Genomic DNA, 18,650 nt, shown 5'->3' with positions numbered 1-18,650 from the left:
AAGGGCTGTTAGCCTGCTGTAGATCAAATGAGATGATGCACACAAAGTGACTGCAGGAGAACCCACCGCAGTTCAGGAATGAGGAATAAACAGCGGGTCCCTGTTCATCTTCAGTTATCAACACACTTCCCCTTTTGCCATTTTCTGGAAATGGGCCATCTGGATTTTTCAGACCATCACAACAATCCGGGTACATTTAATCCTCTGGGTTCCCCCGTCCCCCCCTCCCACCCAACTCCCGGCCTGGAATGCCCCAAGTTCCTCTACCTTGAGCACTTTCCAGCCATTCAGCTGGGCTGTTCTTGGCAGATAGGGAGCCAAGATCTGGAGAAAACGAGTCAAAATAACGGGAGAGTCAAGACTCCTGTTGGGAGATATCGTTTATTGAAAGGCAAACTCGCCTTCTCCAGGAGTTCACTTACAGGAGGCAGCTGCCAAGATAATTTCCTCTGTGTGACAAACCAAGGCAATCAAACCAGACCCGCAAGCAGAAACCCAACCCAATAAGCCTATCGGCATCGTCGGATGACACTCAGAAGCAGGAAGAAAATTATAAAGCTATACGATGATTGTCTCCTCAGCACATTTGGCCACAAACTTGTTTATTAAATATTTTTTTTAAACTAGCTAAAGGAAATATTCTTGAGTTAGTTCTTAACAAACAGAAAAAAACATATATGTGTACATAAAATCAAAGAACGATAGCATGTCAGAGTTGGCAAGGACCTTGAGCCCTGGTCCTCAATTCATCCTGCACAGTTTGTTGCTCTGAACACACGTCTCTCGAGGTCATCCCATCAAGGTCACTGGGCTAAGATGAGCCGGGACTTGAAGACATCTGTCTCAGCTCCGAGGCTGGTGCTCCTTCCAGCTCAGCATCCTGCATGCATCCGGCTCCCTGACAGCCGTCACAGTGCAGAAGGGCGAGCTGGTCGACATGGCTAATGTCTCACCTCTAGGGTAAAGATGCAGGACTTCCGAATGGTGAACTCTGTTCTCTTTTCACAGACAGTGTGCTTCTTGCAGACTGCCTCGTGGCTACCGGAAGGAACTGGCCAGAATGAGAGGCAGTAACTTCCTCACAAACCAAGACACAAGCTGACGCGCTCCCAAGGTTCTTGGGCCCCGACCTTTTCCACCTCCAATCTGCAGGAATGAGGAGTGGGAACGCTGCTGGGCAGGCTTCTTGGCAAACACCTAACAGCGGTGGAAGCAGCGGGGAGCTCACGACGTGGGAGAGTCGTGGACTGCTCCGGGTTCCAGCGAGCCAGTCCCCCAGCCGCAGGCTTGCTGCGGCCCCAGAGGACGGAGGGCGCCTGGGGTGCGTCCGGAGAGGCTCTGCTGTGTTCACTAGCGTGGCTGCTGTCTGTCGCCCTCCCCACTGACAGCGCCCCAGGAAGGCAGGGACTGTGAGCCCCTGTATTCCCTGCTGTGTTCCCAGTGCTGGAGGCTGGGGTCTCATGGATGTCCAGTAAGTATCTGCTAAATGAATGGATGGTTAAAGGGAGGTATGTCTCCATACTCCAAAGAAGTAAGCAGAGGCAAGAGGCAGAGGTAGAGGAAGGCTTCGCGCTTCTGCTCCGGGGGCCTCACCCACAGGGGGTGATGACACCTACCCATGCGTGGGGGTGACCACTCTGAATCCTGATGCCTGGGCTCTGTGACCTGGGGTAGGCAGGGCACTGAGAGCCCCTTGCTCCCTCCTTCCCCCCATGGCACCTGTCAGGGCGTGCCGGGGCCACACGCTTCTCACGTTCCAGGATGCGTCGAGACACCGTGAGGCAGCCGAACACTCACACGCATACAACTTGTAGGGTACCCTCCCTGGCCAAGGGCCTGACCAGCTGTGATTGGACCTGGCCGCTGGGTGTGCCTGGGGACCGCCACAGGAAGCCCAGGAGGAAGTGCCGGATACCCTGCAGACTCCCAAAGCCTTCCTCAAATTCCATCCCAGGGGCCTGGCCTCACCCAGACCTCGCCCAGTCCCAGTCAGCCCTGCTTCGGCTGGCCCCATCCCTCGTCCCAGAAGTGGGAAGGATTCTCCCAGTTTGTACAGACACTTCTCTCACTTCTGCTGCTTCTCTCCCTCTCCTGACATAACCCTGGGATCCTGCTCAACCCGCCTCTTCTCTGCACATCCCCCAGCTTTCACGAACTTCTCCTCCTCCTTCCTACCTACACCCCCACACCCCTGCTCGCCTCCCCTCCTCTCCTCCTTCCCCGTCTCCTGTCTGCACATCACCTGCCTCTTCCTCAAGTCTAAGTCCGTGAACCTGCTTCCCAAACACGCCTAGTGCCCACCCACCCACAACTGGTCCAGGGGCCTCAAGAGTATAGACTGCAGCCCTTCTCTGGGAAGGGGAAGGAAGGAACCAATAAGAAATGAGAGGAAGGCTCAGCCTCCAGAAACCACATCATTTGTGGAAAAACCTTACATACAAGTCTCCCCACTCTACCTGCGCAAAAGAAATTGCAATTAGTGACCGGAATCAACTCAGTGCGGTTCAGAAATCATAACAAAATTCTAGATAAAATAAGCAACCAAGGACCACAGATACAAGTAACCTCAGACTTACCCTCCCCTCCTTCCTTCTGGGAGTTCTTCACCAAGACCACCTGAACTTCTTTTCTCAGGATTAACTGTCCCTCATCCCCTCAACAATTCCTTTTTCCAACTCTGAGGTCCAGAGTGGTCTTTATTCTACCTTCTCCTTCTTGCCTCTGGCTCCATAATATTTAAAAATCTAGTCACTTTGTGTTTTTAAAATTAATACTCAATAGACACATGTGAACTTTACAAACAAGCCACCCCATGAAGCCTCTGCAACATTCCAAAATGGAACAGCAGCAGTCTAGGAGAAGGTCTGATTTAAATATGTACAGCCTACACATCATCCCCTCCCCCACACCAGGGCTACTGAATAGGAACCAGCCTTTGGACCCCGTCTCTTGACAGGGGGACGTCGGGGAGGAGCAGCAATGCAGATGGCGCGGCAGACAGCTGTGCAGAGTGGGGCTCCGTCCTGCCAAGTGGCCACGGGCATCGCAACGCATATCCTGCAAGAGCTGCTGCCCAAGCCACCAGAGCTGTGCTACCACAGAGATCCCAGGAGGACGTGATGTCAAGAGGAGATGCCTGGTCTGCAAAGAGGAGGCGATGGCGCTCCCTCTCACGCCTCCCACTGCAGCCCCTGGAAGTGGGCTCAGATCTGGCTGACGACGGTGCTGTCCTTGGGGAAGGTGTAGCTCAGTGGCGCCTCATAGAGGCTCCCCCCATCCGTGCTGAGGTCGTCGTCGTCGTCCACATCATCCAGCACTTTGCTTGGCAGCTTCTTAAGTCTGTAAAACAACAGGAGGCATGTTTCCTGGCCCTGGACTGAGGCTCACTTCAGATCTAGAGGTGAAGGGTTCAAGGTGCCTGTCTCTCCACCCCAGTGGGTGGCACATGAGCATGTACAGCAACAGGGAGCAAACTGCCCACCTGGTGGCATGGGAGGCTGTTGCTGACGGACAGCTGGGCAGGGCTGGGTCAAGGTCAGTAGTCCTGATTTTCCCTCCTGCCTCAAGCTCCCACGTGGCTTGGCAGGGTCCAACTGTAAATCCCATCTTAATGTTAAATTTTATCATCCTGTGTACCATGGGTGGTTTGCACTAATTTTTTTAATACTGCATTTTGATTAAGATTTTTGGTGCCCCCTTATATATTGCCTCTTAATGCCAACCTGGGGCTGGATTCTTGATAGACATGCCGTGTTTACAGGATTCTCAACAGGCTCTTTTGTGCATTTATGACAGAAGTGCCTGTGCAGCTGGCAGGAAGCCTCCGGTCACCATCAGCCTCCAGGAAAAGCTCAGCTTTATGAACAAGGATGAACATAAACTCACCCCTCACTCCAATGCCCTAAGCTGTGACCCTGAGGCAAGGAAAGCAATGTTCCCCCACCCCCCCATTAATCCCCTATCCTTCTGCTGTGCCCAGGGAGCTTAAGACAGCAGCTCTTTCCAGAAACCAGGCTTGGGATATCCTAGTCCTCCTGAGAACAGGAACCCACAGCTTCGTCTCCTTTCTCCCTAACCCAAGCAACCTAAGGGCTGGCCCAGAAACTCCTCTCTAGGAGGTGGTGTGAGCCGGTCTGACCTGCTCTGAGCCTCCATTTCCCTTTTCGGACGGCAAGGATAATACCTGCCTGCTGACACCGGGCAATGGTATGAGGATGACACGTGTGATGCCTGCTGAGGGCATGGGGTGAAGGGAGTGGATGCAGCCACTGGCAGCTCTAGGACGGGATGACCCCAAAGTGGCTGCGGTGGCCGAAGACGACAGGAGAGCCTCCGAAAGCCTCGTGCTCCCCTCAAACATCAGGGCTGTCGCAGCCCCTGGGGGCGCCGACACACTTGCCCACCTTAAGTCCTTCTTCATGGAGTTGAGCTGGCCCTGGAGCTGCTCGTTCACGTCCATCTGCTCCTCCAGCTCCCTCTGTAGCTTCTTCTTAGAACTTTCCAGCCTGTCGATTTCCTCCTCGGCCTCCTCCACCTGTCGCTTCATTGCCTTCAAGCGCAAGCTCAACTGCAGGGGTTGGGGGGGTGGGGGGGGCAGAGTCGGGGGAAGGGCAGGCTGTGAGCTAGCCGGTCGCCCAGCGCAGCAAGAAAAGGCCAGTGGTCCAGACCCCTTCTCTTCAAGCGACAAGATACGGCAAAGTGGGAAACAGGCCTCATGCGAAAGTGGAGGCAAGACTCTAAGACAGAAAAATCCCACTTTTTCAAAGCCAAGTTCAGGGTCTGAAGTTTGCTGAAGTGGGCTTTAAAGGCCCCATTCCCTGCCGTAAGGGGTGGAGTGGAAAGAGAAGACTCGGTCCACTCAACTTCACCGCTTGTCCATCCTCCGAGCCCTGCCCTCGGTCTGGCTTCCCCAGCCCACACTAAATCTCAAAAGAACGCGCAGAGGGTCCCCCACCTGGTCCTTCTGATCAGTCAGTGACAGATGCTCATCGTCCACCTGCATCACCAGCTCCTTCACCTTCCGCTCCAGCCGGCGGTTGCTCAGTTGGAGGCTGGCCCGGTCCCTGGAAGGGCAGAACAGAAGACAGTCTCGTCCCAGTCCCACAGGCAGCCAGCCCCGGGCTGCCTGGTAGACGTGGGCTTAGTTAGGGTCAGGGAGACTCCCAACGTACAGGAGGAAAGCGCTGCTCAATGGACAGATGAGGAAACAGGGGCTCTGAGAAGGAGAGTGACTTTGCCTGAGGCTGCAGAGCCCGAGCGAGGCTGAGCTGGGGTCAGACCTGCCCTGAGTTCTCCCAGTACCAAGCTTCACTTGGTAAGGCAGAGAGTCACAGACTGCCAGGCTGTCGATGTTTGGGGTTTACTGCCCTGACCCAGTCCCTAAAGTCTTACTGAAAATGGATAATGTAAAGTGCTCTACACACACAGACATACAGAGACACATACAACTTCTAGAAAGGTGAGGGGCCATTAGTAAGAATTGAGGAGCTGGCCCTTGGGCCACGGTCCAAGGACAAGCTGCAGACAATCATGGTGCAGGAGAGGGTATGGTCATTCCTGTGGCCCTCCCACCCACGTGTCCAACTCTGACAGATGGCCACTTGGCCTCTGTTCGAATACACCCAGCCCCTTGAGCATAGTCAGCCCCCTTTCATCTAATTCAGCTCTAACTCATTAACTTATGAGGCAGCCTGCCTTATTTAAGGCATGGAGAAAGGAACAACTAAGAGGTGAGCAGTGGGGGGTCCCAAGTCTTAGTCCTGCTGGAACAATATCCTTCCAGGCTACCTTCCTCAAGTTACTTACTTGGTGGGCCTCAATTTTCTCATCTACAAAATGGAAACTATTTTCTAGCAAGGCTGTATTTGCCCTGCTTTCCTCACAGGCTTAGGAGGATGGGCAGAGATACAGGGGTAAAAGCACTCTGTAACGTGATGCCCAGTGCCCAGCAGGGCCTGTGCACCAGGGCTGGAGCCGGCTCACCTCTCCTCGCTCTCCAGACGGTCCTCCAGCTCTGCGATCCTGGCCTCCATCTGCACCACCAGGCCCTCTTTGCTGGACCTGTAGGAACCTTCCAGGTGGATAATCCGGCTCTTTAAGTCCTTGTTCTGGAATCAGACAGGGAGACCATGAGGGGCTGTGTCTACCCTCTGTATGGAGCAGAGGGCGGGCAAGTGTGTGGTCAGTGCCTGGGGTAAGCCTGCTTTCCATCTTCACATGAGTGGTGCTGGGAGACCTGGGGATGTTTCCAGGAAAAAGATTTGCACTCGTGTCCTGACAAGCCGAAAGAAGAGGTTCTATCACATTCCTTATAAGCCTGAGTGAAATCTCTGGCATGTCCTAAGACTCCTGGATAACAGACAAACAATCCTGACCTTGGCCTTTTATAAACCTATTGGTACGGAACAAGAGAAATAGGCTCCTTCAGAAATATCATATGTCATATTCAGTGAAGAACTTACATGAATGGCATGTTAAAGATACAATGATTCATGTAAGATGTGTTACCAACATGTGCATTGGATGTGGTTTTTGTTTTTTGGACAAAAAACAAAAGGACACTGGTTTTTGTTTTTGGCTTTTAAAATTTATTTGGCTGCGACAGGTCTTAGTTTAGTTGCAGTACGCAGGATCTTTGATCTTTAGCTGTGGCATGCAAACTCTTAGTTCCAGCATACAGGATCTAATTCCCTAACCAGGCATCGAACCCGGGGCCCTTGCACTGGGAGTGAGGCATCTTAGCCACTGGACTGCCAGGGAAGTCTCAACACTTTATTTTTCTCTTTTCATTTGATTTAGTCTTCTTTAGGATCTAGAAAACAACACTTGCAATTCTACTTCTCCGCAGCTGCTAAACTTACAAGCACATTTAAAATTACTGGGAATAATCTTTCTGGAAAAGGCCTTAGAAAAACCTCTACCTCTCAAATGAGTTATGCTCCAGAGTTCTTGGGCGTGCTGTGCAAAGAAGGCTCAACCACGGGGCTCTAGTCCAAAGCCATGAGGAGGGTCGGGGGCTCATGGGGCCAGCTGCCCTCACCTGTCTCTCCAGAGAAATCTTGTCACACTCCAAGTCTTGCTTCATGGCTCGCTCCTGAAGCAGCTCATTCCGCATCTGCTCCATCTGCACCACAGAGAGCAAAAGCCCAGAGGTCAGAAAGGTGGTTCCTGTAGCCTTTGTGCTGAAATGGTTCCCAGGTACAAATTCCAACAACCAGGTCAGCTCTTTTTCGTGACAGGGGTCCCCTGTCTTCTCTTAAATACTGGAGCTGTTTCTTAGATATTCTTGAGTTCTCAATGATTGCAATGATAATGATACAAATAACAATAATAGTTACAGTTAACCCTGCCATTATGGGTTGAATTGTGTCCCCTCCAAAAAAGATATATTATAAGTCCTAACCCCAAGAACCTCAGATGCGACCTTAGTTAGAAGTATGATCTTCACAGAAGTAATCAAGTTAAAAACTGAGGTCATTAGGGTGACCTCTAATCAAGTATAACCCAGGTCCTTGTTAAAAGGGGAAATTTGAATGCAGAGACAGACTTGCACAGAGGTAAGACAGAGACACAGGGTGGAGTGAGGCGTCTACAAGTCAAGGAGCACCAAAGATCATCAGTAAAGTACCAGAAGAAAGGAAGTGTCTCCTACAGGTCTGGAGGGAATGTGGCCTCAGACTTCTGGCCTCCAGAACTTAAGAAAACACATTTTTGTTGCTCCAGGCCACCTACTTTACGGTACTTGGTTACAGCAGCCCTTGAGAGCTGCTACCCCTGCTCAGGACTCCAAGGGCACTCATCCTATGATATTCCTAGGTTGTACGCACAACCCTACGACTTACATAGTAGCATCTCTGCTCAGGACATCAGGGCTTGGAGAAGCTAACCAACTTGGATGGTGACCAATCGCCCCAGCTTGCCCAGGACTGAGGATATGCTCAGGACATGTGACTTTGAATGCTAAAACTGGGGGAGTTCTGGGCAAACTGGGGCAAGTCAGTCACCCAGCTTGCCAGGGATCAACACAACCAGAAACGGGGAGCCAGGACTGCCTGGAGCTCCTGACTGCTGCATTACAAGTTCAAGCTTCGGCGGAGGCTTCCATAGCCAGCATGTCTCAGACACTGCAAGATTCCTCCCTTTTTAAGCCAGGATCAGAGGTCAGCAAGAACACTTCAGGTGCCCTGGCAAAGGCTAGGCCTTCCCGAGGATTTCTCCTATATTAATAGGAAATGAACCTCGCGGAGCAGTATCTGGAAAGAAATCCCATTGCTGCCTGTGGGTATCTCCATGCCCCACCCCCAGAATGCCTTCAGCAACAGTGAAAAATGCTCTTCAGAAACAGACGCCCCATATTCTTTTCCCAGGACTATCCAGCAGAGGGCGGAATGGAAAAGCCCAGAGAACTAAGAAAGTGAGCCAGGAAAATAAAACTGTCTGTTCCTTCTTTGCCTTTAGGTTCAAGGCAAAGGAGAAAAGGAAAGATATACCCATTTGAATGCAGAGTTCCAAAGAACAGCAAGGAGAGATAAGAAAGCCTTCCTCAGTGATCAATGCAAAGAAATAAAGGAAAACAACAGAATGGGAAAGACTAGAGATCTCTTCAAGAAAATCAGAAATACAAAAGCAACACTTCATGCAAAGATGGGCACAACAAAGGAAAAAAACGGTCTGGACCTAACAGAAGCAGAAGACATTAAGAAGAGGCGGCAAGAATACACAGAAGAACTGTACAAAAAGGTCCTCACGACCAGGATAATCACGATGGTGTGATCACTCACCTAAAGCCAGACATCCTGGAATGCAAAGTCAAGTGAGCCTTAGGAAGCATCACTAAGAACAAAGCCAGTGGAGGTGATGGAATTCCAGTGGAGCTATTTCAAATCCTGAAAGATGATGCTGTGAAAGTGATGCACTCAATATGCCAGCAAATTGGGAAAACTCAGCAGTGGTCACAGGACTGGAAAAGGTCAGTTTTCATTCCAATCTCAAAGAAGGGCAATGCCAAAGAATGTTCAAACTACCGCACAATTGCACTCATCTCACATGCTAGCAAAGTAATGCTCAAAATCCTCCAAGTCAGGCTTCAACAGTACATGAATACAAGAACCGTGAACTTCCAGATGTTCAAGCTGGATTTAGAAAAGGCAGAGGAACCAAAGATCAAATTGGTAACTTCCGCTGGATCATCAGAAAAGCAAGAGGGTTCCAGAAAAACATTTACTTCTGCTTTATTCACTACACCAAAGCCTTTGACTATGTGGATCACATCAAACTGTGGAAAATTCTTCAAAAGATGGGAGTATCAGACCACCTGACCTGCCTCCTGAGAAATCTGTATGCATGCAGGGCAAGAAGCAACAGTTTAAAATGGACATGAAACAACAGACTGGTTCCAAATCAGGAAAGGAGTACATCAAGGCTGTACTATCACTCTGCTTATTTAACTTATATTCAGAGTACATCATGCAAAATGCCGGGCTGGATGAAGCACAAGCTGGAATCAAGATTGCCAGGAGAAATATAAGATATGCAGATGACACCACTCTTATGGCATAAAGTGAAGAACTAAAGAGCCTCTTGATGAATGTGAAAGAGAAGAGTGAAAAAGATGGCTTAAAACTCAACATTCAGAAAACTAAGTTCATGACATCTGGTCCCATCATCTCATGGCAAATAGATGGGGAAACAATGGAAACAGTGACAGACTTTATTTTTTCAGGCTCCAAAATCAATGCAGATGGTGATTGCAGCCGTGAAATTAAAAGACACTTGCTCCTTGCAAGAAAAGCTATGACCAACCTAGACAGCATATTAAAAAGTAGAGACATTACTTTGTCAGCAAATGTCTGTCTAGTCAAAGCTATGGTTTTTCCAGTAGTCATGTATGTATGTGAGAGTTGGACTATAAAAAAGCTGAGCATGGAAGAACTGATGCTTTTGAACTATGGTGCTGGAGAAGACTCTTGAGAGTCCCTTGGACTGCAAGGAGATCCAACCAGTCCATCCTAAAGGAAATCAGTCCTGAATATTCATTGGAAGGACTAATGCTGAAGTTGAAACTCCAATACTTTGGCCACCTGATGTGAAGAACTGACACTGGAAAAGACCCTAATGCTGGGAAAGATTGAGGGCAGGAGAAGGGGATGACAGAGGATGAGATGGTTGGATGGCATCACCAACTCGATGGACATGAATTTAAGCAAGCTCCAAGAGTTGGTGATGGACAGTGAAGCCTGACGTGCTGCAGTCCGTGGGGTCACAAAGAGTCGGACACGACTTGAGCAACTGAACTGAGCTATTCCTGCTTAGGGCTTCTCCGGTGGCTCAGCAGTAAAGAATTTACCTGCCAATGCAGGAGACACAGGTTTGATCCCTGGGTTGGGAAGATCCCCTGGAGAAAGAAATGCAATCCACTCCAGTATTCTTGCCTGGAAAATTCATGGACAGAGGAGCCTGGTGGGATGGGGTCACAAGGAATTGACCACGAATGAGCAACTGACACTTTCATACTTTCCATCTTAAGGTTGGCCCAGGTAAGAGGTGTGTACACAGGAGTCTCCAGAGGGCTGGGGAGCACCTGTAACAGCCCCACTCTGCCTGGCTTTGACTTGGATTTTCACCTCCTGTACAAACACCCTAGTGATAAGCACACCTCTTCCCTGCCATCCACCAGGAGGGCAAGACCAGGGGGTCCCAGGAATAATGAGGGGAGGTGCCACCACGACAGGCTGGGCTTGTAGTTCCCTCTGTCCCGACCACGGAGCACGCAGGAAACGACAAGCAGAGTGGTACAGCTGGCCCAGAGTGGGTGGCGGAGCGATAAGAGAGGAGGAGGCTGCTGACGGGCAGGACTGGGGACTGGAGAGCTCGCACCACTGCAGGAAACTGGGACCCTGCCCACAGGGTCCAAAAGTTCACATTTTTTGCATTTTTTGACTGGCAGGCTTCTAAGTCACAGGGATTCAGAACTTTACAGCAGAGAACACGGAGGTCCACTGCCATCATCCGTGTAACAGAAGGAGCAGGGCAAGAACCCAGGCAGTGCCTAGTCACAGCCTACTACCCCACCTGCTCAGGCTCTCCGGACTAATGCAGTGAAAAGGCTTCAAGCGGACTTAGGGTTTAGATACTGCTCTCATATAAAACCAAGGCCCCGGAGGCACCTGGTCTCCTTAGAGCATCCTCAAATGCAGTGGGGGAAAAAAATGCCAGCCATGCACAGGTCAGCAGTCAGTGTGCGTAGACGCCTCCCTCGGACCCACGACCCCTGCCTGGCCCGAGGGCACTCCAGAAGCACATGCTGTGGAGAACACCTGGAGACCCCTGTCATTGCTCTCTGAGCACCACGTCCGCAGGTAATGGATGCAGCCTCACAGCACCCTTGCCCCCCAGCAAGGCTGTGAACCAGCCAACACCGCCGTGGAGGTCGTCAGCACGGCTGGGCCACGGGACCGCAACGTGCCTCCGAGGGGAACCTGTTCTGTTCACGCCCACTGGGCAGAGGCCAGGACCTCAGTGAGGACACAGTTAAACTTTCACTGCAATGGGAAGTGATTACACAGACAGGCTGCAGTGGCCCAGCTTCTCTCCTGGCTCTGCATCCACCTACATGTGACCTTGGTCGTCTCACCTCTGGGATGTGGACTCCACATTTCTAATCACAGAAGCTGAACAAGACGGCCTATAAGGCCCTTGGAGCTGGCCTCTGCTATCCTGAAAGCATGTTTGGGGCCCCCACCCCACTGTGGGGCGCTGGGTGGCTCAGGCCCCACCTCCATCTTCCGGCTCCAGAAGCCAGCCCATCTCTCCAGACCTGTGGGAATGTCCCCAGAAAAGACTCACTCTATCAAGGTGAGAGGGAAGGTGTGTCTGTGAACACACACAGTTGTGAGCTGGTGGAAGGGTGGTCTTGGAATGAAGGGGTGGGTCCATCTGCTCATTCAGGCTGGACATCATGACAAAAAGACAGTCCCTTACCTCACAGGCAGACGTTACAATCCTGGTTTCCCAGGTGGGAAGTTCAGGACTGGTGGGAGCAGTTTTGGGTTAAAAGCCTGTAGGACCAGGTCCCTCAGTGAAGGACAAAATCTAGGAGGAGGAAGAGTTCGGGGGGTGGGGTGGGGTCCTTCAGAGCCTAAAAGGAAGAAGCACCTCGTGCGGTGTGAGGTAGGGAAGCGCTGAGGATCAATTGAAAGATTGCCGAGGGGTCCACAGCACGGGCCCAGGCTGGGCTTCAGGACAAACGCCACAACTTCAAGCAGCAGCCACTGGCCAAAGTCTTGCTCCCTCCATGCCCGGGAATTCTGGATTCTACAGGAAACAAGGCCTCCTGGTACAGACAGGCACTCAGGAACCAGCATCCTGGAGGTTCCCAACAGGTCAAGACCTCCCTGGAGCGCCCCAGGCAAATGTGACTCTCCAAAGGAAAAGCAAAATAGCTATTATTCAGACTCCACGACATCCCCTCCAAAGATGGCTACTCAAATAGAAGTGCAAAATAAATCAGAGTGAAGAGTAGGAAGGACCAGATTTGAGGCTGCAAAACAGTTAATGTCACCAGACAGTCAATTTTCCTTCCATCTTTTGGAAATCAAGGCTTTTGGCAAACATGACAGGCTTCCTTCAGTTCTTCAAAAAGAAGCACCGGACACTAAACTCTAAAATAAACATACCATGCGGAGCCTTACACAAGGAACACCTCGTGATGTTACAGACAACACTCCCAAGGACAGGTTTCACCATAAACCACAAGTGTTTTGGACGTGCTCCTCACTACAGTGATCACCAGGACAGGACCTGAATATTCTAAATCAGATCCTTCCTACCCTGAACCCACATTGTGCTCTTTGCTCAGTCATGTCCAACTCTTTGCAGCCCCATGGACTGTAGCCCACCGGGCTCCTCTGTCCATGGAATTTTTCAGGCAACAATATTGGAGTGGGTTGCTATTCCCTTCTCCAGGGGATCTTCCCAATCCAGGGATCGAACTCACCCCTCCTGCATTGCAGGCAGATTCTTTACTACAAAGTCACTGGGTAAGCCCCAAGCCCACACTGGCAATAATTAAAGAGAGACAAGAGAAAGAAAGAGAGAGAAAAATGGCCTCTGGCTTAGCCTGCTTCCTCCTATGGAACAGGGAAGTGAATCAGAGGCTGGGAAAACAATTCTCTATATAAGCTTAGCGCTTCATGTGCTGTCTACCCTTCAATCATATTAAATACACTGAACAAAAACTTTCCAGTGAAATCGAAAACAGAACAGGAGCTGAAGGCAACAGTTTATCACAGCTGGACTGGAAGAAAGCCAAACCCTGAGCACACTGGTCGGAAGTAACAGTGTCAGATTCTAATGGGTTTGTGTCAGAGGCCCTCGTGACCTGAGCCAGCTCTTAGGATTAGAAGCAGCTGCCTTCTGGGTTAATGAAAAGCCAGAGACATTTATGAAGGCTAATAATAATATTTAACCCCATCACCTGTGTTTACCTTTGGGCTGTAAAGGGCTTGGTGCACACACACTCTTACCTAGTACTAAAAATGATACTCAATCACGAGAAAGGAAAATTATTATTAAGCAACTGTACACAGTGGGCTTTTGAGCAGCCTCTACAGTAGGAGGCTGTTCTGAGACCAGGATCATTTTAATTAAAGGAAAAAAGAAAGAAAGAAATCCCATTCTGCTCTTTCACTCGCTGACTGCAAAGGAGCCGTATTTCCCAGGCCCATATTCCAGTGACTGCACTCGCCTGGTGCAGATAGAGCAGCAGGTGTGAGCTGGCTGCTCAGGAGCAGTTCCCAAACATGACTGCAGAAGCCCACGCCTTTATCTACCAGGACTTATCCTGCAGTTGCCAGGGCAACAGGGCAGCCCTCGAGCTGGTCCTCTCCCTCTGGACTGCTGGCCACCTGGGTTGAACAAATGCTCTTTCCACTAGGCTGGGTTACCTTGGCCTCCAAGGCCTAGAGAACACCTTTCTATCTAGGCCCCGCTCTACTGTTGACTGTTGCCCTCAGCCACCAGTAACCGCACAGCAGTGCCTGAGGGGCCAGAACATCAGCCTCTGGGTCACCTTTAAAACACCATCAGCCTCTGGGTCACCTTTAAAACACCAAGCTGCGCCATCTCATTTCTGGACACAGGAGAGTCAGGAGAGGAGCAGGTGAACATAAATCCTCACTTATATTAAGAAACAGCGTGGCGTTATTTTTCACTTGGGAATAGAGACCCAAACATCTGGGGTGTTTCTATATTACCCTCACCCAGCCACTGCCAGGATGATGGCAACAGGTGGGAGGTAGTGGGCTTTGAAATCAAGTCGTGGCTCCACACCTTTTTAAAGGTCTCGAGTCCCTATGCAGCCACTTAACCTTGTAAGCCCTGAAAACAAGAGAAAGCATGCAAGTCCCAGGCTCAGTGCCCAGCACCCTAGGAACCCTCAATAAGGACGGAAAATGTCATAAACAGAAACAAGGTTTTGGAGGAAGGAGAAGAAAAGAGATTTTTCTGGATTTAAACAAACCAAAAACCAGTAAAGCACCCACTATTGTATTCAAATTTCCTTCAACTTTAAGAATATCCTGAGCACATATTGAAAAGGAAGGCCTGGGAACTTACAAATAATGTTGGCAGCATTTACTGAGCATCAGATGTAAGCATGAGAAACTGGAAACAAAAAGATGAGAAGGACAGAATGTTTGGTCTCACAGCCCCCTTTCCTGTCCTCCGTCCCTGGGAACAGCCCAGTTGAGGCTTCTGCATTCAGTTGAGGCTCCTGCCCTGCCCATCCTCCCATCCGCTTGGAGCACACGCTGTGTGCTTCACTGTTCTGCTCAACAGCCTTCCAAGGCTCCCCTTTGCCTTCAGGATATTCAGTCCTTTCAAATCCTTCAAGCTGCCTCTCCTGTTATTGCCTTACGGAAACTGGAAACCTAACCAAACACAGCAGTCCATTTGGTGCCCCTCAAAACAGATCCTCCTGAATCTTTATTCATCCACTCCATTCTATCTAGGATTCATTTCCCATTCCTTTGGTAGTTTGTCCAAAACCTACCCTATCTTCAAAGCCAGGTCTTGGGCAGCCTTCCTCTAAGAACTCCCACAGTCACCTGTGCTATGATGGTCTTTCCTCCTTCGCTGCCTGGCCCCTTCCCTTGGCATATAGTTACCTGCTGCTTTTTCTTGATGATTTCCCATTGTTTAGGCATGCCTCTCCTCCTCAAACCCCAGCACCTCAAGGAGAGAGGCTACTCTCAACAACCCTGAAGCCTGGCCTCAGGGCTATGCACACAGTGGGCGTCCATCCCATTCTGCCCACACTGCTCGACAGAACTCTGCCTTAGGAGTCAGCCATGTGCCCTAGCTAGATCACAGGAACTCTGGGCCTTGCCTCTCTGTCTATTAGACAGAAAGTCTGGGGAAATGAACCGGGGAGGTCATTGTCAGATCAAAGATTCTGCAAATTCTGGAGTCCTGCCCCAAGGCCACAGAAGCGAAGCCCAGAACCAAGGTCACCTTTGAACCTGACTGCGCCCATCTGTAACCATTGCCAAAAGCTCCCAGATCATCACCAGCAGGCTTCCTGACCCTAAATTAGGCAAAAATGCTCACCCTAGTACTCGCCCTATGGCACCTTAACCAACACCTAGTACCACCCTCCCAGCAGGCATTCTTTGCCTTGAGGCTATATCCACTGGCTACACTGCTCTAACAGCATCCTGTCAACTCTCCCTGGCCTGTTAGGAGTTGGCCCACTGTGCTTGCAGCACCCTTATTATCTCTGCTCTTTGTTCTTAATAAACTCATTCCCTTCTGAAATGCTCTGTGTCTGGAAACTCTTTTCCAACCTGCGCTCAGACAGCCACAACATAAATGGGGTAGGTCACTCACTATAATTGCTGGGAAAATCTCTTTCTAGCTTTTCCACTTAAGCCCTATAACTAAGATGAGGAAAAATAACGGGAGATGTTCAGATGAAGCAAAGATTTAGAAGAGGCATTTGTGAGCAGGCAGAGATTAAGTAGAGGGAAGAAGTTCAATCTTTGACTTTTTAATTTTAAGGAGACCAAGATCTAAAACAAAGTTCCCCAGACCTTCCTGTTTCAGGGCTGTTGCGGAGCATCCAGAGCCAATGCTACAAGTCAGGCTGGAGATAACAGACAGGCGCCCTTTCCTGTTCTTTAGGGGGCGCTTCCTGTGAAGGAGCTGCCACAGAGCTGCATTTGAGGGGGCGGAGGAGAAGTCTCAGGGTTAGAACCTTCCCATCTCTCCCATGTGCTGGAAGGTACCAGCACACCCCTAGAATTTCACCTACGTGGACTGAAATGGTTTCAGAATCAAGGCCCCCTCATCTACACCCAGAGCCCGTCCTTGGACCTTTAAGAGGCAAGAAGCAAGCCTCAGATTCTCACCTTGACTTTGAGAGAGAAGTAAATGGTCTCCTGTAAGGCAGGTATCTTTGATTAACCCATTCTTTACCCTTCCTCACAAATCCAAAGGCAACATAGGCCGGGAGAGAACTCCCATCAGGAGACCTCACTTGTCTCAGGGGTTTGTTTTATTGTTTCAGTAACTCCAACATCAGTTCGAACAGAACGCTCAGTCTCTCCACTTTAACAGACACCGGGCTTTACCCTCCCTACCCCAGAGAGGGCAGTGAGAACAAAGAGAAATGACGAGGAAAATAGAACAAATATCGCAAAAAGACTAGAGACATCTGTGAAACCCATCTTTGCAAGGACATAAACACAGACCCGGGGAGAGAAGAAAAGAGTTAAAGGGTGACTCAGGCACTTAATTTTATAAAATCCTCTCACAGCATTTCAGAATTCAGAAAAGACTTCAGAAATCTCCTGGACAAACAGTCTCATTTGTCTGGATCTTAGAAGCTTCACTCAGAGAGGTTGGGGCTTCCTTACAACTACATGAGGTCAGTGCAGGAGGCTGAACAGGGATTCTTTTCCATAAAACAAGTAGGTTCCCTCTATGTCCTCCCCAGGCTTGCTTTAGGTTCTCAGCTCAGGGAAAATCCTTTCAACTTTGACCAGATCACAGAGGGCAGTTCCATTCTCCATGAACCACACTGGGAGGAAAGAGAAGAGGCTGAAATAAATAGATTTGAGTGAGGAGCTTCCTTAGGGTTGGGCCACCAGCTGAGCCAAGGGAGGCAACCACCTCTGGTTCAGTTTGTCTGATATTTGGGGGCTGCAAGGCTGTTTTAAGTGCCTGGTGACATGAATCTGAGCAAACTTCAGAAGACGGTGGAGGACAGAGGAGCCTGGCATGCTGCAGTCCAGGGGGTCGCAAAGAGTTGGACACAACTGAGAGGCTGACCGCCTACAGCAAATAATGATGGATGACATACTCCTAGACCTACCACTCCCTAGTGACATGACACCCCATCCCCACGATACGACTGAGGCACTCTGAACCTTAATTAAAAAAATAGAAACAAACCCCTAAAACCTTGGGATCACACCAAGTGTAGTCCGGAAAATCAGTTCCATTATCTACAGTGTGAGGAAAGTGCAAACTGTCCCTGGCTGCCTCCCAGTGTTCCTGGAAGGATCAGGTATTAATGCAACTCCTGCCGACTGAAAACTGCAAAAATCACTCACTTGCACAGCAATGGCACTAATACAGTGGTAGCCACCAAATTTCATACAATTGCTCGCTGAACTCATGATTCTTCGAGCCTCGGCTCTAAAAGCACTTTGCCTGTTGTGACTAAGAGACTGTTTTCCACAGCCACTCTGGAAACTTTCATTCTACACACTTTACAGTATATATTTCACCTCCCTTGTAGTGGCTCGCCCCATCTTCCATCATTTCCGTAAGCCATGGACTTTCTCCCCCTCCACCAGCCAAATCCTCAGGGTTAACCTCTCACATTTCCTTTTCCATGCAGGATGATCCACACATCACTCAGCGACAGAACAGTACCTGTTCCCTGCTCCGGGTGATCCTCTCAGACAGCAAATCCGAGTTGTTTCTTTCTTCTTCCAGCTCCATCTCCAGTTGAGACACCTTGTCCTGAGAAAGAAGTTACAAACACAGCCTACTTAACTTGCACTGACCAAGTTTTTAGGAACAAGGACTGCTCTGCCTTGCACAATACCACAGGGACATCAGAGCTGAGCACCATGAATTAGAGTTTGGCAAAAGCATGTGTCTTTTTCTCATACTGTCCAAAGTATATCTTTTAAAACCTGTTTTATTGCTTTTATAATGTAATTGTGCATCTAGAAAAAACATAAAAGGAGAAAAAAAACTGCCCCACTGAGGATATTTTATATTTCCTTCAAGGCTTTTTTTTTTCTTTATGAATCATTAATTTTACAAAGATCTACCTAAGCCTAACAGGCATATGTTACCTGTTAAAAGACAATGTGGAAACCAGGATACCATCCAAGGCACTCTTCTCTAAATACTGTAAACTAAGGACAATGTTCTCTTTTTTCCCTCAATTGTATGTGAGTTTCTTTCCAATCTAATTTCCAGTTCGCTAGCTTATTACCAAAATACCCAACAACTTTCTCTGGGACACCTTTGAGACAAATGCCAGAAACCCTGAGTGTATCAGGACAACGTTCTTCCTCTCTCCTGCTCAGGGTTTTCTAAGACCTTCACAGGAATAGAGTCTGAAGCAGGCTTTC

The 18,650-nt window shown here is 49.6% G+C and overlaps 1 protein-coding gene across 3 annotated transcripts in view; it reads right to left on the bottom strand.

Annotated features, from left to right (window-relative positions):
- Positions 1 to 362: 362 nt before the first annotated feature.
- The window catches only part of CGNL1 (cingulin like 1), a 172,423-nt gene continuing 154,135 nt past the window's right edge, over positions 363 to 18,650 (bottom strand). For 2 of the 3 annotated variants that reach the window (XM_040226611.1, XM_040226610.1), the window contains 6 exons: positions 17,938 to 18,027; positions 7,040 to 7,123; positions 5,983 to 6,107; positions 4,955 to 5,063; positions 4,404 to 4,567; positions 616 to 3,339 (listed from right to left, as the gene is read on the bottom strand). In XM_040226611.1, coding sequence (XP_040082545.1) covers positions 3,204 to 3,339; positions 4,404 to 4,567; positions 4,955 to 5,063; positions 5,983 to 6,107; positions 7,040 to 7,123; positions 17,938 to 18,027 — 708 coding nt within the window. In that variant the 3' untranslated portion in view covers positions 616 to 3,203. Of the gene's footprint in view, positions 3,340 to 4,403; positions 4,568 to 4,954; positions 5,064 to 5,982; positions 6,108 to 7,039; positions 7,124 to 17,937; positions 18,028 to 18,650 lie in introns of all 3 variants that reach the window. The other variant, XM_040226609.1, reaches the window with a different exon arrangement.

The sequence above is a fragment of the Oryx dammah genome, unplaced genomic scaffold (assembly GCF_014754425.2).
Source record: "Oryx dammah isolate SB20612 unplaced genomic scaffold, SCBI_Odam_1.1 HiC_scaffold_26, whole genome shotgun sequence".
Taxonomy (NCBI): domain Eukaryota; kingdom Metazoa; phylum Chordata; class Mammalia; order Artiodactyla; family Bovidae; genus Oryx; species Oryx dammah.
This window is presented reverse-complemented; position numbering and strand designations above follow the sequence as displayed.